General features: G+C 52.5%; 10 protein-coding genes across 10 annotated transcripts; 3 read left to right on the forward strand and 7 right to left on the reverse strand.

Annotated features, from left to right (window-relative positions):
* Nucleotides 1–332: 332 nt before the first annotated feature.
* ANOM_004719 (uncharacterized protein) lies at nt 333–1298 on the reverse strand (the record flags this gene model as incomplete). The annotated part of the gene is made up of 2 exons (XM_015549976.1): nt 333–1172; nt 1236–1298. 2 exons carry the CDS (start codon nt 1296–1298, stop codon nt 333–335), a joined length of 903 nt encoding a protein of 300 aa, XP_015407272.1.
* A 1442-nt stretch (nt 1299–2740) lies between these two features.
* ANOM_004720 (uncharacterized protein) lies at nt 2741–3211 on the forward strand (the record flags this gene model as incomplete). The annotated part of the gene is made up of 1 exon (XM_015549977.1): nt 2741–3211. The coding sequence occupies one exon, from the start codon at nt 2741–2743 to the stop codon at nt 3209–3211; it is 471 nt and encodes a 156-aa protein (XP_015407265.1).
* A 470-nt stretch (nt 3212–3681) lies between these two features.
* ANOM_004721 (FAD-binding oxidoreductase) lies at nt 3682–5270 on the reverse strand (the record flags this gene model as incomplete). Its single annotated transcript, XM_015549978.1, has 2 exons — nt 3682–4847; nt 4916–5270. The coding sequence occupies 2 exons, from the start codon at nt 5268–5270 to the stop codon at nt 3682–3684; spliced, it is 1521 nt and encodes a 506-aa protein (XP_015407266.1).
* A 2979-nt stretch (nt 5271–8249) lies between these two features.
* On the reverse strand, nt 8250–8864 carry ANOM_004722 (WSC domain-containing protein; the record flags this gene model as incomplete). The annotated part of the gene is made up of 2 exons (XM_015549979.1): nt 8250–8494; nt 8561–8864. The coding sequence occupies 2 exons, from the start codon at nt 8862–8864 to the stop codon at nt 8250–8252; spliced, it is 549 nt and encodes a 182-aa protein (XP_015407263.1).
* Nucleotides 8865–10497: 1633 nt separating this feature from the next.
* Nucleotides 10498–11022, reverse strand: ANOM_004723 (med21 domain-containing protein; the record flags this gene model as incomplete). The annotated part of the gene is made up of 1 exon (XM_015549980.1): nt 10498–11022. The coding sequence occupies one exon, from the start codon at nt 11020–11022 to the stop codon at nt 10498–10500; it is 525 nt and encodes a 174-aa protein (XP_015407264.1).
* Nucleotides 11023–11438: 416 nt separating this feature from the next.
* ANOM_004724 (uncharacterized protein) lies at nt 11439–12389 on the forward strand (the record flags this gene model as incomplete). Its single annotated transcript, XM_015549981.1, has 1 exon — nt 11439–12389. One exon carries the CDS (start codon nt 11439–11441, stop codon nt 12387–12389), a length of 951 nt encoding a protein of 316 aa, XP_015407269.1.
* A 182-nt stretch (nt 12390–12571) lies between these two features.
* On the reverse strand, nt 12572–13304 carry ANOM_004725 (kinetochore Spc24 family protein; the record flags this gene model as incomplete). The annotated part of the gene is made up of 3 exons (XM_015549982.1): nt 12572–12749; nt 12800–13197; nt 13244–13304. Coding segments are annotated over 3 exons (630 nt in total), but the record flags the coding sequence as incomplete, so codon positions are not given.
* A 198-nt stretch (nt 13305–13502) lies between these two features.
* On the forward strand, nt 13503–18360 carry ANOM_004726 (uncharacterized protein; the record flags this gene model as incomplete). The annotated part of the gene is made up of 12 exons (XM_015549983.1): nt 13503–13585; nt 13648–13666; nt 13722–13815; nt 13881–14206; nt 15021–15309; nt 15360–15598; nt 15651–16088; nt 16139–16363; nt 16617–16898; nt 16956–17540; nt 17620–17797; nt 17884–18360. The coding sequence occupies exons 1-12, from the start codon at nt 13567–13569 to the stop codon at nt 18358–18360; spliced, it is 3171 nt and encodes a 1056-aa protein (XP_015407267.1). The 5' UTR covers nt 13503–13566.
* Nucleotides 18361–18564: 204 nt separating this feature from the next.
* Nucleotides 18565–20108, reverse strand: ANOM_004727 (putative aminotransferase family protein (LolT); the record flags this gene model as incomplete). The annotated part of the gene is made up of 3 exons (XM_015549984.1): nt 18565–19261; nt 19374–19965; nt 20036–20108. The coding sequence occupies 3 exons, from the start codon at nt 20106–20108 to the stop codon at nt 18565–18567; spliced, it is 1362 nt and encodes a 453-aa protein (XP_015407268.1).
* Nucleotides 20109–21222: 1114 nt separating this feature from the next.
* Nucleotides 21223–26555, reverse strand: ANOM_004728 (GYF domain protein; the record flags this gene model as incomplete). The annotated part of the gene is made up of 5 exons (XM_015549985.1): nt 21223–21562; nt 21619–25465; nt 25548–25983; nt 26159–26407; nt 26503–26555. Coding segments are annotated over 5 exons (4884 nt in total), but the record flags the coding sequence as incomplete, so codon positions are not given.
* Between the last annotated feature and the right edge of the window lie 981 nt (nt 26556–27536).

Consider the following 27536-nt stretch of genomic DNA (forward strand, 5'->3'; position numbering starts at 1 on the left):
ACTAAACATCTACTATGACTCGTAGTAAATAGACCCGTCTGCGGAGATCATATTTCCAGTCAAACAAGGCGAGGAGATTGTTGGAAGTGGGCCGACCCAACAGAGTGAAGCTCTTCTGGACTACAGTAAATAATATAAAAGCAGACCTCATGCACAGTTCCAAGGAAGAGGGAGTCTAACTGCACTGCATCTCTGACAAGTTCAATACCAAATGCATGCCATCGGTGAGATTAGTACCGCGGACAGATTTCTCAGGCTGATCACATCCACAGATATAAATTGAAGCCACATTTCGCTGTATAGAAACTCTGCAAAACTATCAGAACCTGAATCTAAGGATCTGCCAAATCAGCTTCTGTCAGTTGATATAACTCTCTGCCCAAATCACCAGTAACCCGGTATCTATCGCCAGTGATGCCATCCTCCAGCTCAGGAGGGTCAGTCAGTTCAAACCAGGCCATAATAACATCAGTAATTGTCTGCTCATCAGCGTCAACCCGTGTCTCCCGGACAATATTCCGCTGATTATCCAGGTACACCAGGCGCAAACGTCCATCTGTCTCAAAGGCCTCTTTATCTGCGAGAAGAAAATATCTTGATGTCACTGCGTGGAGGAGTCCAGCTGCCTTAGACTCAATAAAACGATGCGGATCCTTCTTCCAAAACTCAGGTTCAATTTGTTTTGCCTCGCTGAGCCATTTCTTGAAACATGACCGTATCGACGATAGAGTTTCTAGGGATACAGATCCCCCGGTCGATGGTCCAGCAATTTCAGGCAAAATCTCATACACCCGTTGCCAATCTGACCCAAAGTTATAGAGTTGGACGTTATCCAAACACGCCCACCAAGCCTGATCGGCAAATTCTTCGGAGACGCAAGCCCAATGCTCCATCTTCTCGTCTTCTTCCGGGTTATAGTGTGTTCGGAGGAAGATCGGTTCCTCGGTAACATTCGTGTACATGTGCCACGCTCTCCGGCGCAGATCAGCCGGTCGCCACGGACGAAGAATGGCGTTGACCTCCTCTTCTGTGGGCGTGCGCGGCAATGGCCCACCCTCATGGGTGGGAAGCCATTCCTGGGGAATTTCATCCAGATCGAGGAATTGGCGGATGAGTCGAATGCGCTGTTGGTCGGGTGACTCCCTCACGGTCATTGCATGGTCCCAGTGTCTCTGGTAGGAATATTAGCGGTCTAGAAAAATAAATAAATGGATGTTCTTTAGAGGGATAAGTACAATCAGATATTGTTCGACAGGCAGCTCACCCCATCGTGGTAAATACCCTCGATTGTTACTCATAATGGCCAGTGTAAACGGGGGAAGATGTTGCAGGGTTTAAGGGCGCTTTTGGTGGGGTTTTATCAAGTCTTAAATTTAGCCCTAATACGTTATTGGTCTACGCCCAGGCAATGAGATTTAGTATTTTGGCTGTTGCCTTGTATCTGAGGTTTGCATAAGAGATAGATATTTATATCTGTTACTAGTTGTGTCGTAATAACCATGAGCTTGGAAGGAGTCTGCAAATGTTAGATAGTAGTCAGCTAGCAGAAGGAGAGTGGTAAAGATAAGTATCTTGAGCTTGTTGATATGGAGGCTTGAGCACCCCATTAGCATTTTGACCTGAATGCGCTTCTATTTAGACTTATAGCTAATGTGAAATTAGAGGCTCCGACCCTACACCCATGATCTGTGTCTTGAGTGTATGAATTTCCCTCCGTTGGCTCTGTGTCCTACATAAAAAAGAAGCGATCTAAACAATGTTCCATCTCTATTCCGTATACCTCGTTTTGAATAAACTCAAATCAATCCCAAATTAAACAGGAATTTCTTGAATGTATCTCGATCTAGTGGCGGGCATGGGGCCAGCAAGTGCCGTTTCAAGTTCTCAGTGTCATAGATGGGCATCTTTTCGTACATCTCCCATCGGCACCGGTTATCGTACACTTTCTCTTCTAACATAGGAAGCAGGGGATGCAAGGGATCATCGTCTTCCTGAGCTTTGAGGCGATCCAGCCATGCCTCGTACGGCAATCCCTCCAGAGGAATCTCAGTGATCTATTCCAGCATGCGGAACGTCTCCATCATCTCTCCCACAGGCTGCTCACTCCTCTCTGGCACACAAAAGCTTTCTAGGGTAGAATGGCGGTTATAGATTAACCCTAACTGTAAACTGGTGATAGCCTAGAACGAGCAAAACGGGTTAGTCTAAGTAACTAAGCACTTACTCTACGAAGCAAGTATGTAAGCACAGTTCCAATTCCACTAAGCACTAAAGTTTACATTGTGGATCCAAAACTGCACGGATTAGAGCCATGCGGGAGATTGTGGCCATGGGCCACATGTAGGGTAGCATCGACAGCTGTCAAATTAAATTCTGCGTCTTATAGCGTAGGGTTTCTTCCTGCCTATTGGCTAGTCTGTGACCTATTGGAGACTGGCGTTATATTAACGCCCATCCAACTAGATAAGCGGGCTCTTTTCTAGCCTCCAGACACGCCTCAGCCTCGCCATCTTTGTTCCATGAAAGTCATTTAATGTCCACCGTAAACCTTACAGCCTTGCTTATTCTCTTCCATAGCTTCATTCCAATTTTGACTCGGTACAATCTTGGCATACAAAGCTTGGTATATCAAGACTCGAGCAAGGGTAAGGATTCGTTAGCATCGACGAAAATCACGTAAGCGGCACCTCCAGCCCGCAATCAAATTCCTCATCATCTCACAACCCAGCAGACTCATAAAATGACTCCAACCCACCTTTCTGGTCCCCTCGTGCTCTTTCTCCTGCTCGTAGTCACGGCCCTCGCAACCGTAACCAGATACAGCGTCCCCATACCAGCAGGAACCCTCATCCTGCAGACCCGCCAGCAGCTCAACGACATGGCAGCCGCCTACTCTATGGGGACATTGGATGATCGCAACGGCGGCTATTACCTACTCGACCACGACGGCGAAGTTCTGGCCGTGGCAGCAGATGGCTTGTGCGCAGAGCTCGACGTTTCGATGAGATCGGCGAGAAGAGTCTACGAGCAGCGCTCGCGCCCGGATTCATATAGTGGAGAGTTCCAGGAGGTTACCCTCCAGAGCCATGAGGGACAACTAGGGAGAAGCGATGAGCACTCGTGTTCTCATCCTCGTTGTTATACGCATGCGCTGTGTGAAACTTATAGTGATTGCTTTGTATGCTCCTCGAATCATCATTGGTGTTACTAATGCTGGGGTATTCGTTGGGAAAAGCTGTGAGATTTAGAATTGGGTTGGGGAGAGTTTACGCTGGGATAGGGTTTGCTTACTTGTCTCTAGCGTTTCATGCGCAACACGCATTCATACTCTTGCTCCTGGGGACAACTACTGTGGAGCTGCATCTTACGTAGATTCCTGCGTTTTTTATCTTGTCCTTTCTTGCCATCTGTGATGCAAATACCGTTAGCTACTTGAGGTGAAGTTGCAGGGTATAACTGCGGCCGTTGACAGTCTCAGTGATTCTTTTCGGTATCGATTCCATAAGACTCCACATTCTAGTTGTGAATAACATCTCGTTCGGTTTAGAAAAACACATAGTAGTAGCAGAAGAGCTGCATAAGTAACGGAGCCAAGGCTGTTTTATGGACAATTATATCTAATTGTGTACAGAGAAGGTGATTGCTAAATAGCATACAAAGTACCAGGTAGCAGATCGTAACTCAGGCTGGTAAAATACCCTGGGGATTATGGAAAGTGTCCTTGGGATCAAGAGTCGCTTTGAGCTCCTCTAGCCTGGGAAGATTCTGTCGCCAGTATTTCTGCTGCGCATCTGCCATTTTAGGGTCTGGGCATCCGAGATAGGCGTGTCCCTCACTCTCGGGCACTGCCTTCGTTAGGACATTGTAAAGACCGTCGGCAAAGTCATATGTAGTCGAGGAAACAGGGCCGGTGGGACTGGCCATGAAGATCTGAACCCAGAACAGCACGTCCCGGTGCCCATACGCGGTAGCATCTTTAGGGACATCGTTGATCGCTCCGCCCTCCAGACTCAGGGTCACGAACCAAGTCAACGTGCCGGCCTTGTTGTTTTCAATGTAGTCAAAGAACTCGTCGATCCCGGAGGAGGGTATCAGCGTGTCAGGCGTGAACCCGAGCGATTTCGCATAAAACCAGGTTGGAGTATTTCCGACCAGCCGCAGGATGGTATCTTCAAGCGCGTGGCCAACCATCCCGAGCCAGTCCGTGAGTACCAGGATATTCCCAGGGTTCTTCGGCACGAAACGGTCTTCCAGTCCCAGGGCCTCGTACTGCTCTTTCGAGCCGAAGAACAGACCTTCCAAGATAATGTTTCCGTCGAATATGACCATGTTAGTGTAGAACTGGCGGGTAAGGTTCTTGGCCGAGATGAAGGACTGCCAGTCCTTGACGAATTGCGCTTTTTCGGCGCTGCTGCCGAGGTTGAAGGTATATGAATACTGGACGGCTAGTCCAGGTGCCGGCTGGGTGCGGACCTTGAACTCGGTTACAATGCCAAAGCTGGCGGCAGCACCTTTGACAGCAAAGAAAACCTCTTGGTTTTGGGTATTTGAGGCCCGCACGATGGAGGAGTTCGCTAACACGACCTCAACCTCTTCGACGTGGTCCAGGGCCAGTCCCCACTGGCGCGCTGTCGGGCCCAGGCCTCCCATTGTGAAATGTCCACCGGTGCTGATCGTCGGACAGATGCCGTGCGCCATTGCTCTCTTCCCGTTGTTGTATAGCTCGGTGTCTACGTCGCCAAGGGTCGTCCCCGGGCCAATGACAGCCTCGTATGTCTGTTCATCCATCGAGAATTGGGTGAAGTGCTTCATATCTACAACCACGGCACCATCCGCTCCTCCAAGTCCTGGTGTCCAGTTGAGTTAGTTGTGTTTTAACAAAGAGATTTACATGGCAATCATAGGGCTAGCCTACCATAATTTCCAAAGCTATGACCCCCGCTGCGCGCCTGTACCTTGTAATCATATTCAGAGGCACACTTGACAACGGCAGCGATCTGCTCTGACGTCTCCGGGTAAGTGATTGCCGCCGGGGTCACTGGAATGTTGAGGTTGTATTCATGAACTGCGGTAGTTTGGTACAGAAGCTGGTCTTGAAAAGCGACGAGACCTGTATTGCCTCCCAGGGCAGAGACCAGGCAATCACGCCCAGCGATACTGGTCTGTTTCCCATGCTGGTGGAGAGGGGTGGTGGGATTAATCAGAGAGCAGAAAAACACCAGTAAGCAGACTGAAGAGAGACCGAGAAAGAGGGCGGGGACGCGTGCCATCCATGCTGTTATATTTCTAATGCCGGCCAAGCTGGGGCTGAACACTTTTCAGCTGGAACTGAAGAACTATTCTTGATTGAGCCTTCGATCATCAGGTACCGATCGCATTCCTGGCGCAAAACCCCAATAGTCGCCCCACTTCATGCATTGTTGACGACGATCCATGCCTAAAAAGCCCTAACTACTGAAGTCTAGTGGCCTCCTTCGGACATCGAGAGCATGGTTCGCGGCCGATGCCGATAACATTCCGGCTCTGGTTCAGACCAATTACCGGGTAGACGATCGAAAATATGGTGGGTCTGCCCCTAATACTACAATTTGTTATTAGAAGAGAGGTCGTTGCTTCGTGAAAAGTGTGAAGCGATTGAACCTAACTGACCCGCCAGCTCAGCAGAATATTGAGAAACTGATTAAAAAGTCGAGGATCGGAAATAAAGATAGAAAGATATAACTATAGGGTAAAAATTAGTACTCCGTAATTTGCCCATTGATCTTTGTTCTTCTTGATTGTTCAGTAATCTAGCCACGGTCTGATCCCCAGAATTCGCTAGAGGGACTGGGTAGTATGCACGAAGGGCCAGTTTTCTTGTATGTACTATGCTCATGGATTGAGACTAATCCATTGACGTCAAAGTAGCTTAGAAAAGAGGGCAGAGCTCCTAGAGTGTTTAGTTTGAACATCGATGCCAGGGCTTTCTCTAGTTGTGGCCCGGCTACTCACAAGTCATGGATACATATACAACACACGTCTTACTTATACAATGGCCATTGTTTGACTGCGTAATGCTAAGCCATGTGGCTTAAGGTATATACTTATATAGGATCCGGGTCCTGCTTCAGGCATGTCCAAGGATTGTCGCAGATGGCAGACGCACCTCTCTTCTTGGAAAACTTGGGCGGCTCATTTATATAACCGTGTTGATGATGCTATAGAAGAAAAACCATGACGGTGCTCTTCTGATGATGTTTCTATCTTTTTCGCACGGCGCTCGAGACAATGCAACAGGCTGAATCTACTGGGCACCACCGCGCATCTTTGTACCAACTGATTTTACCCTTTTGGTACAGCTCTTTATAGCTCATCATGATATTCATAGCTTTTGAGATGTATTGATTTCAGTCTATATTACAGTTCTTTATTCGATAAATTGGTCGTGGTGTACTGGACAGACGTTCCATTTGATTCCTTGTGTATTATTTCTTAGGAGTAACCCCCGTCTTATTTACCATTGACCATAGATGATATCAACAACTATTCATTCTAGATGTAGATGCGATTATTCAAAAGATACTGCATCCAAATCCACTTGGCTGGTATGTCTAGTTCCAGAAAACAAAATATCCATAGATTACAATCACGAGACCGTCAACGTTCTCGGAAGTTCTATATATGAATATCACTAGACGTCATACTTTCCAAATAACAAGCCCTCTCGCCTACTGGAGGTCACCGCGGCTCTGACTGTTGGGTATCTGAATTGCCAAACTACACGAACTCGGGTGTAGCAGACTCTTCTACCCCGAGACCCAGCCGCCACATCTAGTCGCGAGTGTAAGGACGAATGGTCTCATCACTTGTCAGTTAATAGAATGGTATCTGCACAGCTCTTTTACAACGTATACTAGCGTTCATATTATGTTGATCCTGTGATGTCAACTACTTCCGCTTCCTAATATCAGAATTTGACAACTACGCTCTACAAAATAGAATCGGCTACTGTACACCCCAGCCTCTAGTGAGTCCACTCAATCGAAGCATCGACGGAGTTCGTATCGTAAGCTTGCGAAAACAGGCATAGGCAACAGCGATGAGTGGGCACTAATGATCTGGTTGCGAATGCTGGCCAAACAGAGGGAATAACCCTGCTAAATGTGGAAAATGGGTTCACTGTGGAACTGTCTCTAGAAAAGGCTCTATTTAAGAAGCGTGGTTATATGCAACGCTCGTTGAGCGTCACAGCAGGCCCCTGTGGGATACGCAAGCGCCGACAATATCGCTGGCGGGGATGATTGTTCTTTCGGTCTTGATGACTATCTACCTCCTATCAACCTTGACTATGCCTGACGACAATTCTAATATTCAGTGGTATACTCATGCACCATATGGGTTTGCCATGATGCGCTTTGGAGATGCTGTGGCTGAATAAGTACCGTGCAAGTTGCTTGTCAAGTGGATAGGATTTGTTTTCTTGATGATATGCCAGGCTGGACCGGGGAGGCTATCTCGGATGAGCTTGATCATCTACAGGATCCAGAGATATAGTGGGACCTGGAGGCGTTCCTCAACTTGAAATAGGATCGTCAAGGATGCTATGGGAAATGTAAAGGTCCATGCTATGCAGACCAATAGAGCTATCACAGTTGGGTTGGTGTGACAACATAGACGCTGTACTTTAGGCTCTACAGGTAATGAAGAAATATAGAAAAGATGGACGCAAAGTATATAATAAAAGTATTTAACCTCTCCTAGCCCAAGCGCCATCTCTAGCTATTTACACCGACAATTACGTTTAAAGCTAACCAAAAAGAAGCTCGATGGTTGAGAAGAACCCTGAGAGTCGAGCATGGAGGATGTGACACCAAATTTGTTATATCACTTGAGTAGGAAATCACGGGCTCAGAAGTGAACACAACATCTTGGGCATTGAAATCTGAAGTATTTCATGAAAAATCACGTTCAGTTAGGCTACCATGTATTTAGATATCGCTCACTAAAGAGAGCCCTTCCCTATGTTCTATCGTTCCCTCATCGAGACGCCATTCAAGACTTGGTTCCACTATATAGACCTCCAGGGTCATGTAGGCTTATACTCTTTACGCAAAAGAGCCGGTGATAGATTTTATCTGATGGACAGAGAAACTAAATAGAGAAGGTATAATTTACATCTGATTCAAGGCTGAGCGGCTCCAGGCAGATCAGTCACTATTCAGATGAATACCAAGCAAAGAGCTTCTTAAAGGATGCCCAGTACTCTTATATCAAAGGAAAAAAGGAAGTTTGAACCGACGAGTCGCAGCCGAGGTAGAGGTTGTGGGGGTAGCGCCTGTTGAAGAGGCACTTTGGGATGCACTTCCCGACTTAGTTGCAGACGCAGTAGTGGCAGACGCAGTACTGTTCGATCCGGGGGTAGCACTGGCAAGGCTGGTCGAAGCCGACACAGACTCGGTCGCGTCCTTCATGGCGGCAGATAGTTGATAAACAGACCACGCCGTATCAGAACCACCTAAAGTAGTCATTCATTAGCATATAACCCAGTCGAGGTAGGTCTCCTGGCAGGTGCAGTGCTTACAATGATCCTCGGGCCATCCGGCACAGGATTTATTGCATTTGTCGTCCGGCTGGAGAGACTTCTTGTCCGGCTGGGAAGTGCCGCACCAGCATTCGGCACCATCATGCAGGCCCATGTACGGTGCCTTCGCCTGGCTGCACACCTTGGCGCAGTACCCCAGACTTTGGTACGCGTATGAGCCCTTGTTTTCGAAACCAGTGCCATCGGTGTAGCAGCCGAGCTTGTTCATTTGCTGCGTCTGGGCGGAGACAAGCAGGGCCATGGGGACGGCCAGGTAGGCGGCCGAGATTGAGAAAAGCTTCATCTTTTGGTGATATATGATATCAAGTCAGTACTGATATTGAATGACGATGTCGTATGGAGAGGTGAGGAAGGAAGGCGAGATATTAAGTAGTAATCAATCGAAAGAAGGCCGAACATAGTGGAGACGGCCCCCAAATCTGCTAACATCGCTAAAAGGGCTCCAAAATTTAATGAGAAACCCAGCGTATTGAGATGCTGGTGAGGCCCCAACTGACAGCCGGCGGCCTCTAGTCGCGGAGACTAACCGCTAGACCGCGCCAATGAGTACCCCCAAAACCCTAACAATAGCCCTATGTTACATTCATTGGCAGGGTCTTCGTTTTCTTTTTTGATCCTAGTCTAGCATAGCCATCATGCCGCCTGAAATAGAATCTCTCTCAGGGTTAGCATTCCGCAGATCACCATGTCATTACCGCCGTGTTTCAGACATGGTGGTGCCAGTCGTCTCCAGCAGGATTCAGACTCAATCGAAAGCAACTGTAACAAGAATAAATCAAATGAGCAACTCAGTGTCGGAACGAACCGGATTATACAGTGACTGTTAGGCTTCAGCAATTATTTAAGCATTTCACCAAGACATCCTATGCGTCATCGCCCCTCGGGACTTCGGAACTATCAAAACCCTTACAACAAGGATATGAATCCATCCGCTGCCATTCATCTCATAGACGGCAGGATCACGGCCATACTGCAAGCCCTCACGAGACCCGAATGTGATTCAGATTAATTTGAAGGGGGGCACACTCGATATGTCAGTTCTGGCAAGTCCCTGAGAAAGCGAACTTTAGAACTGCTCTAAGGTTGTGGATATCTTGTAGATTCCATCAGATGAGACAGTAACCCAGATAATACGAGCCTGCACCTCACCCAGTGAGTCTCTGAAACGATTACCCCCTGCATAGGGTGATAGTCGATGTTGGTTAGCATGTTACACCCGCTGCAATGCAACCACCGAGATGCAGGCCATCGTCATGAGGTGTGCAGAAAAACATTATGTCCTGCAAAAGAGTGGATAAGCGTAGCAACAAAACAGAAGCTATAGTTTCCTAGACCGGCAATCACTATACATTCAACCTCTTGGTAGGGTTTTCCACTCATTGAAAAGCATGACAGCCACTTGGTCTCTTCAGGTTACCGTTTGCCATGATATTGTGTATGATTGCGTCGACAGGAGGGTCGAATCGATCACTTAGGAGAGGATCCGTTCTTGATCTTCAGTTATCCCCCTAACAAGATATGGCCTGACTTTCGTGAGGGCTAGCTGACGGGAAAACCATCATCGAATTTTGGTTCCTTTCCTTGGATCTGCAAATATAGCTGGTTGTATCGTTGACTTGCGTACTAGTTACAGTAATGGTCAAGGCATCGTCTGCCGCATGTCGTTCAGGTTGAAGTCTTCGCAGGCCAAACCAGGCCCGTACAGAGTCCTGACCTACATTCTACAACACGTACTACTCATGGCCTATATGAGCTCAACATTTCCGGAGTCATTCACAATAGTTTAGTCCAAAGCTTCATAGTAACATTAAACATCTATGGGACAACATCTCCATAGTCTATAAAATCAAGATGGATATCAAACAGAACACACTTCCTACTGAGGAATACGTCCCAACCATTGCAAGAAAATTCCCTCACCTGCTAGACGCCACGACTCCACGATCCCCATAAATCCCCACCTCAATACCTCCCAAAACATTCTCCAGCTTCTTTCGCAACTTCCTCAATTCCCGAACTCTCTGTTCCCTGTCCTCCTCGGCACTCCGCAGTTCCTTCTCCAACTCCCTAATCTTCCTCTCCTGTTCCGCCTCCGACGAGTCAATTCCTGGAAGAACCGAGATCAAATACTCAATCTGCTGCTCTTTGATCACCAAATCCCTCGCCAATTCCCGCTGCCGACTAGCAAACGTCCGCGGTGAATCTGGCGCGGGCGGCAGATTCGGGTCGGCGGCCGTCCCTCCAGCTCCAGGTGTCTGTCCTGCATCACCGCCTCCTTGTTGCTGTTGGCCTGGGATTTGAGCCGCTGCTTGTTGTGGGGATGCCTGGGAGGCAGCCGGCGCGCCGGCGGGGGCGGGCGGCGCGGTCGAGTTCTTGGTGATTTTGGCGAGGGCGGGCGCAGCAGTGGGGTCGTTGCGGTGGGATTGCGGGTGAGTTATCATGATAGGTTACAAGGTAACCGACTGTGGCGTAGAATTGGGTTGCGAGCTGGTTGTCACGGTGGTTAGTTTGCACGTTGTGTGGATGTGGCGTGGAATCATGGTTGGGGGAGCTTACTTGGTCGAGACAGGTTTGGAGCTGCGTTAGAATGTCTGCCATAGTGGAATATATAGAGCGAATTTAGAAGAAAGGTGAAAAGGCGAGGTTGGAGATGCAGTTAAGGTGGTGAGCATTGAATAAAAGAGGTTCTTGTAGCTTGTCGGAGGTTGATCGGCGATAAATTGTAGATCGCCGGCGATAAGATTTCCTTGCTTTAGATTTATTCAACTCCAACTTTCTCCAATTTGTCAATTGAATGGCCACCCGCATAAGCAAACATTAAGTACTTCACACGTCTAACATACCATGGGAAGCTGATATGAAGCTCCCTCGTCTCATCTCTTCCTTTATTCTCACCTCGGTCGTCCGCCGCCAATGTCATCGCCAACTGCATTCCTTCACGCGCCGTCTCTTCAAGCTCCCCTCTCCTCCACCACACCCATCCGCGCACCATCATGACCTCCCCTCCTTCCTCTCCTACGCAGAGCGGACGTCTCTCTCTCCGACCACTACGGCCTACATAGGCATGCACTACGAGTATATAGTGCAACGAACCCTCCGTTCTTCCGCCTTCACACTGCACCGCGTCGGCGGCCGCGACGATGCAGGCATCGACCTCGTGGGAACCTGGCACCTCCCGCACCGCGAACACCCGCTTCGCGTGATCGTGCAATGCAAATCACTAAAGACGAAACTGGGCCCGAACTTGGTCCGCGAACTGGAAGGGACGTTCAACCAGTCACCAGTGGGCTGGCGGACAGGCGACGAGGTTGGCATCTTGGTTAGTCCGCGGGAAGCGACCAAGGGCGTTCGAGATACCCTGGCGAGGAGTACGTATCCGCTGATGTGGATGATGATTGAGCGGGATGGGGCATTACGACAGGTCTTGTGGAATGGGAAGGCCGAGCAACTCGGCCTGGTGAACTTGGGCGTTGAGGTGAGATATTCGGCGGACGAAGATGCGGACTCGTCGAAGGGCGTTGTTCTCACCTGGGACGGGGACGAGATTCCCGATATGGAACAGGTAGAAAGCCGGGTCAGTGCGGTTGAGGATAGCTGGTTGCGGTCATGGGATGATGGGGGCCAGAGGAACAAGTCGGAGCTGCTAGATGCTGTTCAGAAGCTTTTCCCGGAAGAGAAGCCTCTCCTTTTCGGAACAGGGGCTTGTAGTACCCTGACTGATGCGGATAGGATGAAGGTCATACAGTTTCTGGACAGCAAGTCTGCCCCGGTTGAGGCTGTGTCCGACATGAAGCCTACTTCTACGTGACAAAAGGGCACGTTGGTGCTGCGACGGTGAAGAGCCGCTAAAAGGTATTATGTATATAGTGTATATTATTTGAACAAAACCAGGGTATATCCAGACAAAACGAAATCATAGCATCGTCACCAGTTAACGCCTAGACATAGCATCGCAAGTAGTAAACGCCGGTACCTGACAAAGTCTTCCCGCTAACCTTGCAAGGTCGACCAGAAGTAGTTGGAGTAGAAGAATCGCGAGAACTTGGGGTCAATGTTAACGACGTGCACGTCCCCTTTGCGACTATTGCGGATGACGGCCTTGTTGAAATTGCCTGCGTCGTCGGCCTCGATATCAACGCCTAGGGAACGGTAAATTTTAAGGCGAAGACTACCTCAGTTAGCAGTGAGCAAGCGGCATACAGCATTCTGGGTACCCACATTGTCGCGTCGTCCAGCTCCCTCTCCCGTCTCGTGGCTTCGTCTCCCTCCAGCCCCTGAGCCTCCAAATCCGCCAATCGTTCCTTCAACATCTCCAGCTCGCTCTCCAGTCTTTCACTTTCGATTTCAAGCTCCGTGGCTGCTTTTGCGATGCGGAATTTCTTCGTGTCTAGCTCAACCATATCCGCCGCGTGTTTACTCGAATCATGTGCCGCTACCGCTTCTTCATGCTGGGCGTTCAAGGAGTGGAGGTGCCGAGAGAGCTTTCGCAGCGAGGACTCGGCCTCGCGCATACGCAGCTCGCGCGACTGCTGAAGGGTCGATAAGGAGTCATTGATGCGGGTGACGGCTTGTTTGTCTGGTTGGATGTTGAAATTTCCAATGGTATGGTGGATGAGCTGCAACGCGTCAGTCCAGATTCCAGAATGATTTTGAAGCACATACCGTGCCTGGGTTCTCGTCGAGCAACATTGTAGCTAATTTAGTTGATGTCGACAACACAAAAAGACTGTAGTGGGCCTGGATCGATATATGCGTGGGGTTGATCCCGACAGGATGATAATGTTGATCTGCGGCGTTGGGGGAGCAACTGGCTGGGTCAGCCACGTACGCCACTTGCACCGCCACCCGTGACGGAAGGTCAGATTCATGCGCTTGGATTTGGAGGCCTATCGTGTTCGATACAGACGCAAGGTTGCTTCAGATTTCACTCTTCCTTAGTTATTTCTTTACTTATACAGTTTGTGAAAGGCTATCTACCTGAAAACATGGGTTCCAACCTGCCCTGTACGTTCATGACCCTACCCGTGCTATTGTTTTGGTTTACTTACTGACTGGTGGTTCTGCAGATGCCGCCGATGCTGAAAGGTTGGTGATATGTCGCCGCTCCTTGTTCATGTTGATTCCAGCTAACATATTATAGTCCGCTGAAGCCAGCGGAGCTCCAGGTCCTGCGGTCGCAGTACGAAAAGGAAGGTGACTATGTCGGTATTCAAACCAAGTTCAACTTTGCCTGGGTATGTCTAGCTAGCTTTGGCTCTACTTATTTATTCATGTCGACTAACTAATGGTCGTTTTCTAGGGCCTGATCAAATCCAACGCACGAACGGACCAACAGGAAGGAGTTCGTTTGCTATCAGAGATTTTCCGCGCTGCCCCCGAACGTCGACGAGAATGCCTCTACTATCTGGCCCTCGGTAACTACAAGCTTGGCAACTACGGCGAAGCCCGGCGATACAACGATCTTCTGCTCGAAAAGGAGCCCGCCAACCTTCAGGCCGCCAGCCTCGGCACCCTGATCGATGAGAGAGTGTCCAAGGAAGGATTGCTGGGGTTTGCGATCGTGGGTGGGCTTGCTCTCGCCGCAGGTGTGGTGGGAGGTATGGTGTTCCGGGGCGCTAAGAGACGGTAATGGGGAGTCTTCTCTTGGTGAATGGCTTTGTCCCTGAAGTCGGGAATCTACGCTGTGTATATATGGTAGCTCTTTGTTGCTCTTTTATTGGGATGTTTCGCATGCGATGGCGTTGTATTGTCCATGGTCATGCTGGCTTTTGTGATTATTACATGACTCTTTGAATGGCCGGCAACGTCTGCTATTTTTGTTGTTATTCTGTATAATGATAATCATCGAAGGGAAGCGAAGGAAAGGGAATCAAATCACGATATATTAAATCCAAGTCACTTGACAAGGGTAAACGTCATCCGCCTGACAACTCTGACGTTCCCCAATCATTTGTCCTCTTTGGTTCTCCACCAACTTCTACACGACTCTAAACCATCGCCTCACCTTATAATGCGGTTTTGAAGCTAGTCAACAAACAGATCAACTGATCTGGCCTGCAACTTGTGCATGGTAGCCCTGAAACAATGAGTGACGTTGCAGTTCGACTGAAAGCATTGCGACACCTCAACTACTAGTCCCGTACAATTGTCCGACGGCTGACACTCTTGTACTATCATCGATTCCGTCTGCCTAGTGATACTATATCTGAATACTGTCTTGTTGCACGCCGTCTCACCTCCTGATCTTCACCCCGACAACCTACCTTGACGCATCCATCATGGCCGACGTGGGGGATCGCATGTTTTGTCATGCCTGTGGCGGGGTATGGCTACGCAGAGACCATGGGCTGGAATGCCCACACTGTCACTCTGAGTTCACCGAAATTGTGTGTCATCCTCCCTTCTCCCTCCTTTTCATGCTATACAACGGTTGACTAAGGACGCCAACGCTGACGGGCCAGATCGAAATCCCGCCAGATACGGAAGGAGAATTCCCCGATCCTCCAACGTCTGTCCCTGAAGACCGGCCAGCTCCCCCGAGAAACCCATGGGCAGACCACAACCCCTGGGATCATGACGACTTGAACAGAGACACCGACTGGGGCTCAGGCAATGGATACCGTCACCACACCTACAGATCTCCGGATGGCCGGTTTACGTTTTCCAGCACTACATTCACACGGCGTGGTTCTGGTCAGCAAATGCCGCCGGATCCTCTGATGCCTATGGTACGCGGCTTAGACACGATCTTCCATGGTTGGCCGACACCTACCGGCAGACGGAGTACAGGCAACCCAATGAGCGGGATTCACCACCGGCACCGTGGAGGAGCGACAGGCAGAACCAACAAAGGTTCAGCCCAAATGGTTCGAGGGTATACAGCACGTCGTTTGATTTCGACATGAACACGCGGAGCAATGGGGGCATGGGGTCCGAGTTCCATACAGCAGGGGGACTACATCCTCGTGATGCAGATAGTCCACAGCCCATGGGTACTCCTCTACGAACTCTGGGCGAGTATGTTCTCTCCTTCGGGCAGTGAGCTCTAACTGGCGACTGACTTGTATAGTATTCTTGAGCTATTCCGAAATGATTTTGGAAGCAACGGTTCACCCGGTAGCCCCGGAGTCCGTGTCATGACCGGACCGAACCCCATTGCGATTTTGTCGACTTTGCTCAACCTGGATCGGCATGGGGATGCGGTCTACTCGCAAGAAGAACTAGACCGGGTAATATCACAGCTGATTGATCAGAATGCACGGGGGACGGCGCCGCCTCCCGCGGCTCCCAGTGCGATCCAGTCTCTACCGAAGAAAAAGGTGGACCAGGATATGCTGGGCAGCGAAGGCAAGGCGGAATGTTCGATTTGCATGGACCCGGTAGAATTGGGCACGGAGGTCACAGAACTCCCCTGCAAGCACTGGTTCCACTACAACTGTATTGAGATGTGGCTGAGCCAACATAATACGTGTCCTCACTGCCGGCGAGGCATCAACATTCCAGCAGAGTAAGTTTCGATCCCTCGTGTCTGCTTCCGTCACTGATTGTTCTCTCTAGACCAGAAGGAAGCAGCGAAAACCCGGTGGTCATCAACAGTAGTCCGGAGACGTCACCCCGTCGACCGAGCGGCGCTGCTCGCGAGCATAGCGGACAGTCGCCGCCACAGTGGTTCGGGACTGGACCCGAGACAGGACAGGAACAGGATCAACGATCCAGTCGGAATGACAATCAAGGCGGAGGCTTTGCCGGCTGGGTTCGCAGCCATTTCGGCGGAGGCAACCCGTAGGCGTTGTCTCGGTTCATGTTCTTTGCTTTTGTTTGCTCAGCTACAGGGACGATATAGAGCTGGGATCCTGGTAAATTGGACACTGGATGGAATGGACATACCCAAGTCACTCTGGAAGTGTTACGCAGTAATGAACCGTTATTTTGGTTATCCTATAGATAAGTTGATGGATCAGATTGTACCATGGAAGCTCCACATAGATTGATACCCCACATGCCTGCGCCCTAATCGCGCCCTACCAAAGATTAGATCTACGTCTACCCCTCATACAATCTGTCTCTCTCTCTCTCTCCTTCTTCCTTCCTTCCTGGTCAATTCCTATACAGCACTCCGAGAAACAGCCCTCGCCATGAAGACCCTCTACAGAAACGGCCACTTCGTCACTCCCCAATCCCCCAACCCAACATGCATGGTCACCGAGAACGACCGCATAATCTACCTGGGCGAGGAGTCCACCGCAACAACCCTCCACCCCGACAGCGAGATCCACGATCTGGGAGGTCGTAAAGTCCTCCCCGGCTTCATTGACGGGTATATACAACAGCCTCAATCCCAATAGTACAGCATACCCAGACTAAAGCAAAACAGACACATGCACCTCCTCCTCTTCGGCGCAAGCCTGTCCAAAATCAACCTAGGGAACTGCACCTCGCTGTCCGACATCCGCAGCACCATCAAAGCTGCCGCCGCCGCCAACCCGACGGCCGCGCGGCTCTTCTGCCGCGGCTGGATGCACTCCATGACCAACGGCGAAGCCCTAGCCTCCATGCTGGACGACCTCGACCCGCGCCCCATCTTCATCGACTCCAAGGACCTGCACTCCGCGTGGTGCAACTCCGCCGCTCTCGCCGAGCTCAACGTCGCCCACACCCCCGACCCGGCCGGCGGTGTCATCCACCGCGACGCCGCAGGCACCCCCACCGGCCTCCTCAGCGAAGCCGCCGCCGTGAACATCGTCTGGCCGCACGTCGCCCAGGTCGCCTCGCTCGACGAGAAACTGCACTTCATCCGCGCCGGCATCCGCGAGTACACGCGCGCCGGCTACACGGGCGTCGTCGAGATGGCCACGGACGAGAACCTGTGGAGCACCGTGCTGGCCCTCCGCGAACGCGAGGAGGTCAACATCCGCCTGGCCGCGCACTGGATCATCTCCCCGAGGACGACGAGGAAGAGGTGCTGCGCCAGGTGGATCGCGCCATCGAGCTGCACAGCCTGTACAACGCGGCCACGAGCCCGGATCTCCGCATCGCAGGCATCAAGGTCATCTGCGACGCGTCGTCGATGCCTGCACGGCGGCCCTGACCGAGCCCTACGCGTCCAACGGGGACAACTGCGCCCCGCTCTGGGATGCGGATATCCTTAAGAAGGTGGTGCGTAAGGCGGACCGTGCGGGCCTGCAGTGCGCCCTCCATGCAATCGGCGACGCCACGGTGACGCTGGCCATCGACGCCTCGAGAGCGAGGGCACGCCCGGCTCCCGCCATCGCATCGAACATCTCGAGCTCACGGCGCCGCAGGATGCAAAGCGCCTCGGCGACCTGGGCATCACCGCCTCCGTGCAGCCCGTGCATGCCGATCCTGCTATCCTGCGCGCGTGGCCGCGGTTGCTGGGGCCGGACCGGTGTGGGCGGGCATTTGCGTACAAAGATTTCTTGGACCATGGGGCGCATCTAGCCATTGGCACGGATTCACCCACGGCGCCACATCTGCCGCTACGGAACTTGTATACGGCCACGACGCGGCGCTCGGCGAGGGAGCCCGAGTCGCTGGAGACGGTGAATGAGCATTTCAGCCTGGGGTTGTTGGAGGCTATTACGGCTGCTACCGCGGGGTCGGCGTATAGTTGCTTTGCGGATGGGTTCGCGGGGACGCTAGAGGTGGGCAAGAAGGCGGATTTCGTGGTGGTCGATATGGCTTGGGAGGCGGAGCGGTTGTTGCAGGCGGAGGTGTGGGAGACGTGGTTTGATGGACGGCGGGTGTGGCGGAGGGAGTAAGTAGTTGCTTCTGTGTATTCTGTACATATGTGTTGTATAGTATAGATAGCATGGTGTGTGGGTGTTGTATAATTTCGCATCTAAGGCTTGGTGTAGTTATATCAGGGTAGAACAGGTATATATATATGAACTATATATGATATTGCATGGCCTGTTACCACCATCCAAGTACTAAAATAAAAATAAAAACAAAAACAAAAAAGATCAAAGCTTCGCCAGCCCAACAACCTCCCTCTCCACCCTCCCACAACACTCCCTCAACACACCCCCCAACCACTCGAAATCGCTCTTCTCCAGATACACCTGCGCACTCAGTCGAGTCCACAACCACCCCCCGTGCCGAAACACCGGCACAAACGTGCCATACTGCTCGAACAGCGTATCCCGGAACCAGGTACTCACCGTCGGCACCAGCGCCGAGTGAATCCGCAGATACGACGACGTGCCATCCTCGCCGGACACCCTCGCATTCGCATTGGCACCATCGCCATCAGCCACGGCAATCGGTAATCGCACCGTAGCCAACCCACACCTCCGTAGCTGGCTGACCTCGCCTGTCTGCAGCCCGGGCTCCTGCATCACCTCTGTCCCCAGTGCGTGCGCGACGATATCCGCTGCTGAGCGCCCCAGGCTCTCCAGGTAGGCGTAGATGCGGTCTTCGCCGCCGCATACCTCGGCCCGGAACTGCAGCGCGGCGGGCACGCACAGCCATGGCGTGTCGTCTGTCGTGGCGGTCTGTTCAAAGAGATACTCGAAGGCGGATTTCCCCTGCGTTGTGGTGGTGGTGGTGACCTGGTTTGGCGGGATGTAACCCCAGGACGTCGGGAAGGTGGTGCGGATTAGGTGTTGGTTGCGGAGGGGGACGTGCAGGACGGCGCAACCGCGGGGGACGAACAGCCATCTGTATTACCATCAATCCCAGAGCAATACATACCCAGTAGTCAATCACATTTAAAGAATAACATATAGAAAAGGGAGAAGGAGGGAGGGGGGAAGGGGGGTAATGAACATACTTATGCAAATTACTCGTAAAGAAATCCGGCCGCAACACCCCCAAATCCAATGGTATATGCCCAATACCATGCGCCCCATCCACCAGACTCAGGATCCCCTCTTCACGACACACGCTCACCAGCGTCTCAAATGGGAACCGCACCCCGGGCATACTAACGATAGTATCGAACACCGCAACGCGGACGTTCAGCCCATCGTCCCGCGCGCGACGCACCACAGCCCGGAACCGTCTGACCAGCTCCTCATGGCTGACCGGCAACTGGTACTCGACCTTGCGGGCGACCACGGGACTCGCCTCCATCAGCGAGTGCAGCCCCTTCTCCACGGCCCCGTAGATGGTGTCGAAGTAGACGACGGCGTCGCCGGCCTGGAAGGCCAGGTTGCGCAGCACGGTGCCCACGCCTGTGGTGGCGTTCTTGACGAACACGCATTCGTTTACTGGGATGTTGAGCAGCTTGGCGACCAGGCGCCGTGACTCGTCTATGCCTTGGGGTCGGGCGATCCGGTAGAAGTGGTCTGGGCGGGATTCGCTGGCTTGTTGGTGCTGCTGCAGTGCGGTTTGCACGGCGCGCGGGTAGGTGCCGAAGGAGCCTGCGTTGTCTGTTAGTTGGTTTCTTTAAATTTATATTAAGGCTGGGAGGGTTGTTTGTTGCTACTATACCATGGTTGAGATTCTTGAAGTTGGCGTCGAAGAGGAAGTGCTCCCTCATGGGGTGGCCGAAGGGGGTGGTCATTTTGGTGGTGGTAGACTGTAGTTCAGTTAGATTCAGGCGGGGAGATTGCTTAATTCAATGGCCGGGCTGGATTTATATAGAAGTGATGTGTAGTGAGTCACGGTGCGGAGTCAGATGGATGACACGATGTCGATCGTACTAGTGTGGTTAGTAAACATCTACTTATGCAATGGATTATAGAAGAAGTCAGGCTTCGTATTTCCAACAATCGTCCTATTGATTCCCTGTCGTATCGGATACTAGATTTGGCGGACAGCTGCAGCTAACTAGCTTAGTTAGCAGTGACTTAAGAATCAAATTACCTGGTAACTATTCAAGCTGCAACTTTAGTCATAGTTCTACATTGTATCTCTACTAAACAGTACAAACTGGTGCGAATAGTCTCTAGATTGGCTGTTCCGAGACTAACCGTACAGAACGGCAAGCAGCCCGACACGTATGTATCCCGGCGTGTTCTCAATCGCCTTTCCTGCAATGGCCTCAAGTCCCACCCCAGTTCGCTCAAGATCTGGACCCCGTTCCGCGGACGGCCAAAGGCATGGTTGTATTGGTCTTGCAGGCTGCGGAGACACTCTCAGCCCAATAACCGCCTCGCTCATCTGGAGCACTAACTTGCGCCGTAAACGAGACGATATCGGCGGCTACGTGTAGGAATAACATCGTCGGTCGTCGGAGGTCAGATATCACCGTAGTCTGTCTGTGGGGAAGACCGCCTTGCTGACGCTTGATGGACAGGCGATACATGTTGTATCCCTCGACATGTCTGGCCGTTGATGTGCAGTTCCGGCATGCTCTGGGTGTTTCGTCGCATTTCACTTGGTGAGTTCTGCGATGCTGTTTAGTATTTCCTGGTTTTGAGGGATGTTGATCTCTCTAGGATATTACCGGCTAGTCCGAACTCTTCTGGTTGACTGTCTGTCTGGGAGAAGATAGATGCAGACGGACTGGATCAGTGGACCCCAACTTAAAACATCCCTATACAATTCAAGCCAGTGGCAATCCACCTCGGAAAGTCCTACTGGAGGTATACGATGACATCTACGAAGCAAACGTAAGCATGCAACTCATCACCATTCGATCACCAATCATGCGGAATGCAAAACTACTAGTACATCTCTGGCAAATATTCACAAGGAGCTATGCCACTATTCACAATCACCGCTTGCCCTTCTTGCGAGGAGCAACAACCTTGAACGCGGCATTGCTGCTATCCTCTTCCCGGTTCGCATTCGACGATCCCTTCTTGGCCACCTCACTCCATCCACCGCTACTCTTCTCCGCAAATGCACTGGCAGCGACGGGGTCCACGATGCCCTTGTCGGCCAAGGTACGACGACGGATGAACTCCTCGGCGAATCGGCGGCCATCCAGCGTCTGCGAGTTGGCATACACCGAGTCCGAGATGATCTCCGCTTCGGCCGGCAGGAATAGCAGCTGCTGAACAAAGTCATCCACTAAATAACGTTAGTGCATTTTCATAAGACAGATACTAATTTGAACGAAGACATACCATTGATGTTGCTGTTCAACCCCTTGCCCAGTGCCAGCTTGGCCCATTTTGTGAACTCCTCGACGGCGCGGTTAGGGTTGGCCGGGGTCACGGTGTTCACGGAAACGGCACGCGGAGTGGAAATGGTAGCGGGCTTGGGCTTCACGGGAGAGGCCGCCAAAGGAGTCGTTGCGGTGGTCGATCGCGGTCCGGAGGGAGCAGCCGGAGGAGCTCGGGCCTTACCGCCGGCACCCACGGTGGTCCAAGCACCCGTAGTGGCGGGAGTGGTAGGAGCAGCAGGAGCAGGAGCCTTGCTAGCCAGATCCGCATACCGCTTGCCAGTAGAAGATGGGGCTGGGGGGCTGGGCGCTGCGGCAACGGCACTCTGAGCAGCGACGGCAGCGGCAGCGGCAGCGGCACGCTGCTTACGAGCCTCCTCCTCTTTCTGAATCTGCGCGAGGGTCTTCTTCGCACCGCCGGTAGCAGCGGCCGGGGCCTTGTTGTTACCCCACACCGACCCGGTGGACGCGGGAGTAGACGGAGATCCGGCACTGGCCCAGTTGGCAGTCGATGGGAGACCAGGCGTCTGGACTTGAGCCTGGCTAAGACGCTCTTGCTCTGCGAGCAGTTGAGCCCGACGAGCAGCGGCTGCCAGTTCTTCTCTCTGAGCAGCGCTCCGAGCCTCGGCCTCTTGAATTTCCTTCAGCGACGGTCCCTTGGGCACCTCATGCGCCTCCTTGGCCCATGGGGCAATGGACGTGGCAGGGGCTTCCACAGGAGTCTGGGTCTGAGATCTCGAGTTGGCTGCGAGCGATTCCGCAACATTCTGACGGTTGCGCTGTGCCGCGGGAGCTGGGAGCGGCGATGCGGACGGTGGGGGAGGGAACGGCTGGGGCATGGCTGGATCACCCTTGACGGCCCATGCTGCTTCATTCGCGGCCTGGCTCTGCTGCTGTTCGTGCTCCTGCTGCTCCTGCTGCTGTCTCTGAGCGGATGCAGCCTTCTGAACCTGCTGGGAAAGAGTGAGGATCGGTTCTTCGTCTTCTACAGTAGGTTGCTCTGCATCCACCGGGGGGGAGTCGAGGTCAACATCCTGGACCGACTCGGCTTCAGGCGGGGGAGAAGGACCAGTGGTTGGATGAGTGGGAAGTCCCTCAGCAGTGCGCATGCCGAATTCATCTTCCTGTGCCCTCAAAGCATGGAACTGGCGGAGCCGTTCTTCACGGGCCTGTTGGTCGAACAAGCTGTCACCTTGAGTGCTGTCAAATTGTTCTTGCTCCTGTTGCAGCTGAGCCCGATCTTGGAGCATGGTGGCAACCTGCTGTTGATGGAACAAGCTGTCCGGCTGCCGAGTGGCAAAGGGCGCTGCACTGCCAAAAGCGAACGGATCCGGTCGGTTGACGTTCAGACGCTCAAGAAGGGCAGGGAGCTGATCCTGACTGCCGCCTAGCTCAGTCCCAATCATCCCAGGACCAACGTTGGGCAGGGCGCTCTGCCTTATCGGACCGGCGGCGTCGAAGAAGCCACCAAGAGGTTGCGGCTGCGGCTGCGACTGCTGCTGCTGCTGTTGTTGCTGCTGCTGGATAGGTCCCTGGATTGGCGATGGTTGGAAACCAACAGGCGAAGCAATGCTACCGAAACTGGGCTGGCTGTGAAGACTGTGGGCGCTCGAATGATGCTGGAGCTGATGGGGGTGCATAGTGGGGGGCAGTCCCTGGAATTGCATTTGCTTCATCATGGCCTGTTGCTGTGCGAGATGTTCCTTCTGTCTGGCCATCAGGTACTGCTCCTCTTGCTTCCTCCGCTCCAAGGCATTCTGCTGTTCGGCGGTCAACGTCGTACCAAAGCTTGGGAAGCTGCCAGGGAAGGGAGGCTGAGCAGCACCCGCCGTGTTTCCTGTCCAGTGACCAGGGTTCGGATCGGGTCCATGAGGGATCCCGATCTGAGGAACCAAGAAGGGCTCGCGCGAATTGCCGATGCGCCGCACCAACTGAGCCAGCGGTTCAAATTCTGGGTCCTCGAGCTTCTTGATCTGCAGGTCCGGGCTGAAGAAGCCTGCCTTGAACCAATCGTGCATTTCAAGGCCCGTCCAAGGACCCTGGATGTTCCCCTGTGGGTCGCGGTAAATCCAGCGCATACGATCGGGCATCACCATAGTCCGCTGTTGAGCAGGAGGAACAGAGCCGCCATTGCTTCCAGGCTGTCCGGGAGTCTGACTAGGTGGAGGTACGTCAGGGGCCATGGAGGTGGGGATGGAGCCAACGGCAGAGACAGGAGTCTGGGAAGTAGATGCGGTGGTAGGTGGGTTGGTTTGACCAGACTTGTCTGCCTGCTGGGGATCTTCACCGTGGGTTAGTATATCATGTGGTACTGTTGACCCCTGGGGGATCATACCTGGTTGCCGGGAGCCATCGTCCAGGCTGCCAAGATCAGCCCGTGCTGGATCGCCTTGCATCTGCTCCTGCATCGCCGCAGGGAAGAGAGACCCTAGCTTGCTCGAGCGCCCGATGCTGCCGGTGCCACTGATGCCAGGGCTGAAGAGACCGCCTCCTCCCAGGGTCGACAAACTAGGGGACTGGAGATCAGCCATCGTGCCAAAGATGGGATCGCCAAAGGCGCCGCCGCCGCCAAAAGCAGATCGTTCCCTGGTTGGAGTGCCAATGGCACCGCTTGCAGGCCATCCGGCCGCCCCTCCAATCGAGGGAAGGCCACCCAAACCACCCAAGCTGGAGAAGCTGCGGTTTCCGGCCACGCTGGACGTCGCGCTCCGATCGATCGAAGGCAAGTCCATGCCCGACCCGACTCGTCTGATCGAGCCAAACGCAGTCGTGTCACGCAGTCCAGTGAGGCCAGGATGGTGCGAGGTTTGGATATCAGAGCCGTCCGTCTCGACATCATCGACGTCTCCTCGGTCCCCATGGGGGCTTTGATACGGGTTCGTATTGGTCGGGCTGGTGGGCTCATGACCCTGGAGTAAACTGGGGGTGGGATTACGCGAGTTCTCGTGGCTCTGGATCAGCTCTCGAAAGCCGGGGATACTGGACGTCATTCCAAACGCGGCGAATCCGGTCGGGTCGGCGCCTTGGGATGGAAGTTCCTGAGATCCCCCCAGTGCAGCACTGCCGCTCCGAGGTTCCTCCTGAAATGGGTTCGTCTCACTCCGTCCGGTGCGGGTTTTGAGAGTTTCCCCCCACGGCGACTGCGAGCGCGGCTCACCCTCACCTGCCAAGCGTTCCAGATTGCTCATGGACGGCTTTTCCTTCACCGCAGCTGATATATCCTCCGAGCTCTCCTTCGAAAAGAGGCCCTTCAGGCGACTTTCCCCGCGAAGGCTGCCAAAGCCTGGTTTTTTCTCCGTGGGGTTCGTGCCGAGAGAGAACGCTCCGAAGGCCCCCATGGGCGAGAAGCTGGCATTTTGCGAAGCCGAGCCCCACGGCGAACTGGTTGTCCCCGGTGCTGCACTCAGAGGATTAGTCGAGCTGCGTTTCAAGGAATTAAACGGCGAGGAGGCCTCCGAGGTCACATCCCGAGCCGATTCCTTCTCCTTCTCTTCCCACCGAGCGGTGGACGACGTGTCCCGAAAATCTGTTTTGCGACGGAGGAGAGACGGGGGTGGGGTAGCAGTATTCGGCTCGTCACGGAAGAATCGAGAACCGCCCGTGGTAGGAGACATAGGGTTACCGATCGAATCGCCGGTCTCCCGACGCCTAGGCCCCGGGCGATTCGAGCTTGGGGACGAGGTGTTGTAGTTGTTCATATGACCCTGAGAAATCGATCCCTTGCGTCCTCCCGGAGTAGCGCCTGTGTTCTCCTTGGGTACATTGGTGGGTGGCGGCTTCAGTGGGGAGTTCACTGAGAGGGAAAACAACTACGCCCGTTCAGCACAGCTTCTTCCCAAACAAGGGCACGACGGCCAATTCGCAAACAGGAGAGGGAACCAAGACACGCACCTCTTTCTCATCATCAGTCATGTCCACTAGGCTCAACGGTTCCATCTGTCCTCCGTGATCCCAGCACACCCCAGGCCCAGAGGGATTGTCTTTCGAATCCTCCCGCCGGCCCCAAGCGCCGTTGGCGGCGGGTGTCTCTACCTGCGGATTCCAGTCGGCGGCGAGATATTCTGCGAGGTTCTTACCCAAAATACCTGTCTCCCGTTGAGCCTTATAAAGTTCTAACAGCTGTTCTTTGGAATACCGAGTGTCATTGGTTGCCCCGTTGCGGAGTGCGCTAGACTGGTAATTGGAAAGCATATGTGGGGGAGTGTAAGTACCGGCCGTAGGCGTCGTAGCGGATGCGGGCTGGCTGGTATCCCGACTGTGGGAAGGGTTGGTCGCAACTGAGGGGCGGCGGAAGGTTTGTGTTGCTCCGTTCATGCGGTTTCGAGCCCTGGGATGCGCGTTAGGAGTGGTCGAGTTTCAATCACGATCCAACGAGGGAGGGGAGGCGATCACGCCGCTGCAAGGAACGAGAGAAGGCAAGCGTGGCATCTCCGACTGGCAGGGAAGGGATAGAGGTCACGACAAGGGCGGGATAGCAAGGTGGTTTAATTTTTTTTCCATACCATTCTCCACTGGCAGTTCCATCGCCTCTTCGAGAGGCATCAGTGTTGCCAGCAGCGGCCGAAGCAAAACTAGAAGGAAGTGGCGTAGGCATTATGAGATGGATCGCTGGGTGATGGAGAAAGACTTCCGAACCCAAAGCAGGAGAAGTATCCAAGTCGAGCGTTGTCGTTCTTTTGGTGGTGGATGAACGTGAGAGGGAAGGAGATGCGAACGTTTTGAGGTGGAACGACGCAAGAGACGATTTAGAGCTAGTTAGTCGGGGGGAAGAAGATCAGCTATGGGTTTTTAGAGCGAGGGAAAATGGGTAACGTGAATGACGGGTGGCACGCAAACGCACCGGCACTTTTGAATTTGGGGCGACTTTCGAGCAGTTTGCTTTCTCGTAGCAAAGGGGAGAATTGAGGACAGGCCAACAGCAAGAACGCTAGACAGATCCAAGTCAAGATCAGAAGATCGAGTTTCGACGAGTTCCTGAAAAATGAAAGAGGCTTGCGGCGAATTAGCAAGGGGTCGTGGAATTACCACGGCGCACGGCTGTCTCCCAATTGAGTCTAGTTGGGTACGTTCCAGTATCCTAACAGTTGTCCATGGCTGCTTGGCCATGTTTTCCCTTTGCCAGCCACCCCCAAAGTTACCGCATCATTACCAGAACACACAAAACAAAAATACCAAAAAAAACCCACACAATCACCGCGATCCTCTGATATTTCTGTTGCAGAGTGCCCACACCAGGTTAAGAGAAACAGTACAAACGAAAAGAACAGCGTCCCGAATTCTCTCCTGGCATTTCCCTTCCAGATCATCTAGTATATTCCCAATCCCTCCGCCATGATTTGGTATCATCCCCGTCAATTCGTTATTTTTTTCTCTCTGGGGGAGGGTGCGTGGTCACAGCACCCCAGACCAACCTACGGGGACTACCGCCACGCGGGGGTCGTCAATGGCAGTTTGGCCGCAAACGCTTCGGTTGGCCTTCAATTCGGCGTGTCATTTCAACTTCCACCCACCACCCGGTATTTTTAGAAAACGAATCCAATCATTATATAAAATATAAAATATAATAATAAAATCAAATAAAAATACAACCACAAAATGATCCATCCATTGAGAAAGTACACCAATTTTCTCAGCTAGTTAGTGAACAATGTCTGTCCGATGACAAAATCCCCCAGATCGAATTACAATTGCATTGCTACACACTGTAAGGGCCATGAACGGGAAGTGACGTTATCGACTTGGACTGTTTCCATTCCCACATACCGTTGCTTCATGTTTGGTTCCCCCCAACCTCCGCAGATCAGCCTCCCTAGATAACTATCCGTTGCATTTGCATTCAGCTTGCCTTTTTTTTTTTTTCTTTTTTTTTTTTTTTTTTTA

The sequence above is a fragment of the Aspergillus nomiae genome, assembly GCF_001204775.2.
Source record: "Aspergillus nomiae NRRL 13137 chromosome Unknown contig00119, whole genome shotgun sequence".
Lineage (NCBI taxonomy): Eukaryota > Fungi > Ascomycota > Eurotiomycetes > Eurotiales > Aspergillaceae > Aspergillus > Aspergillus nomiae.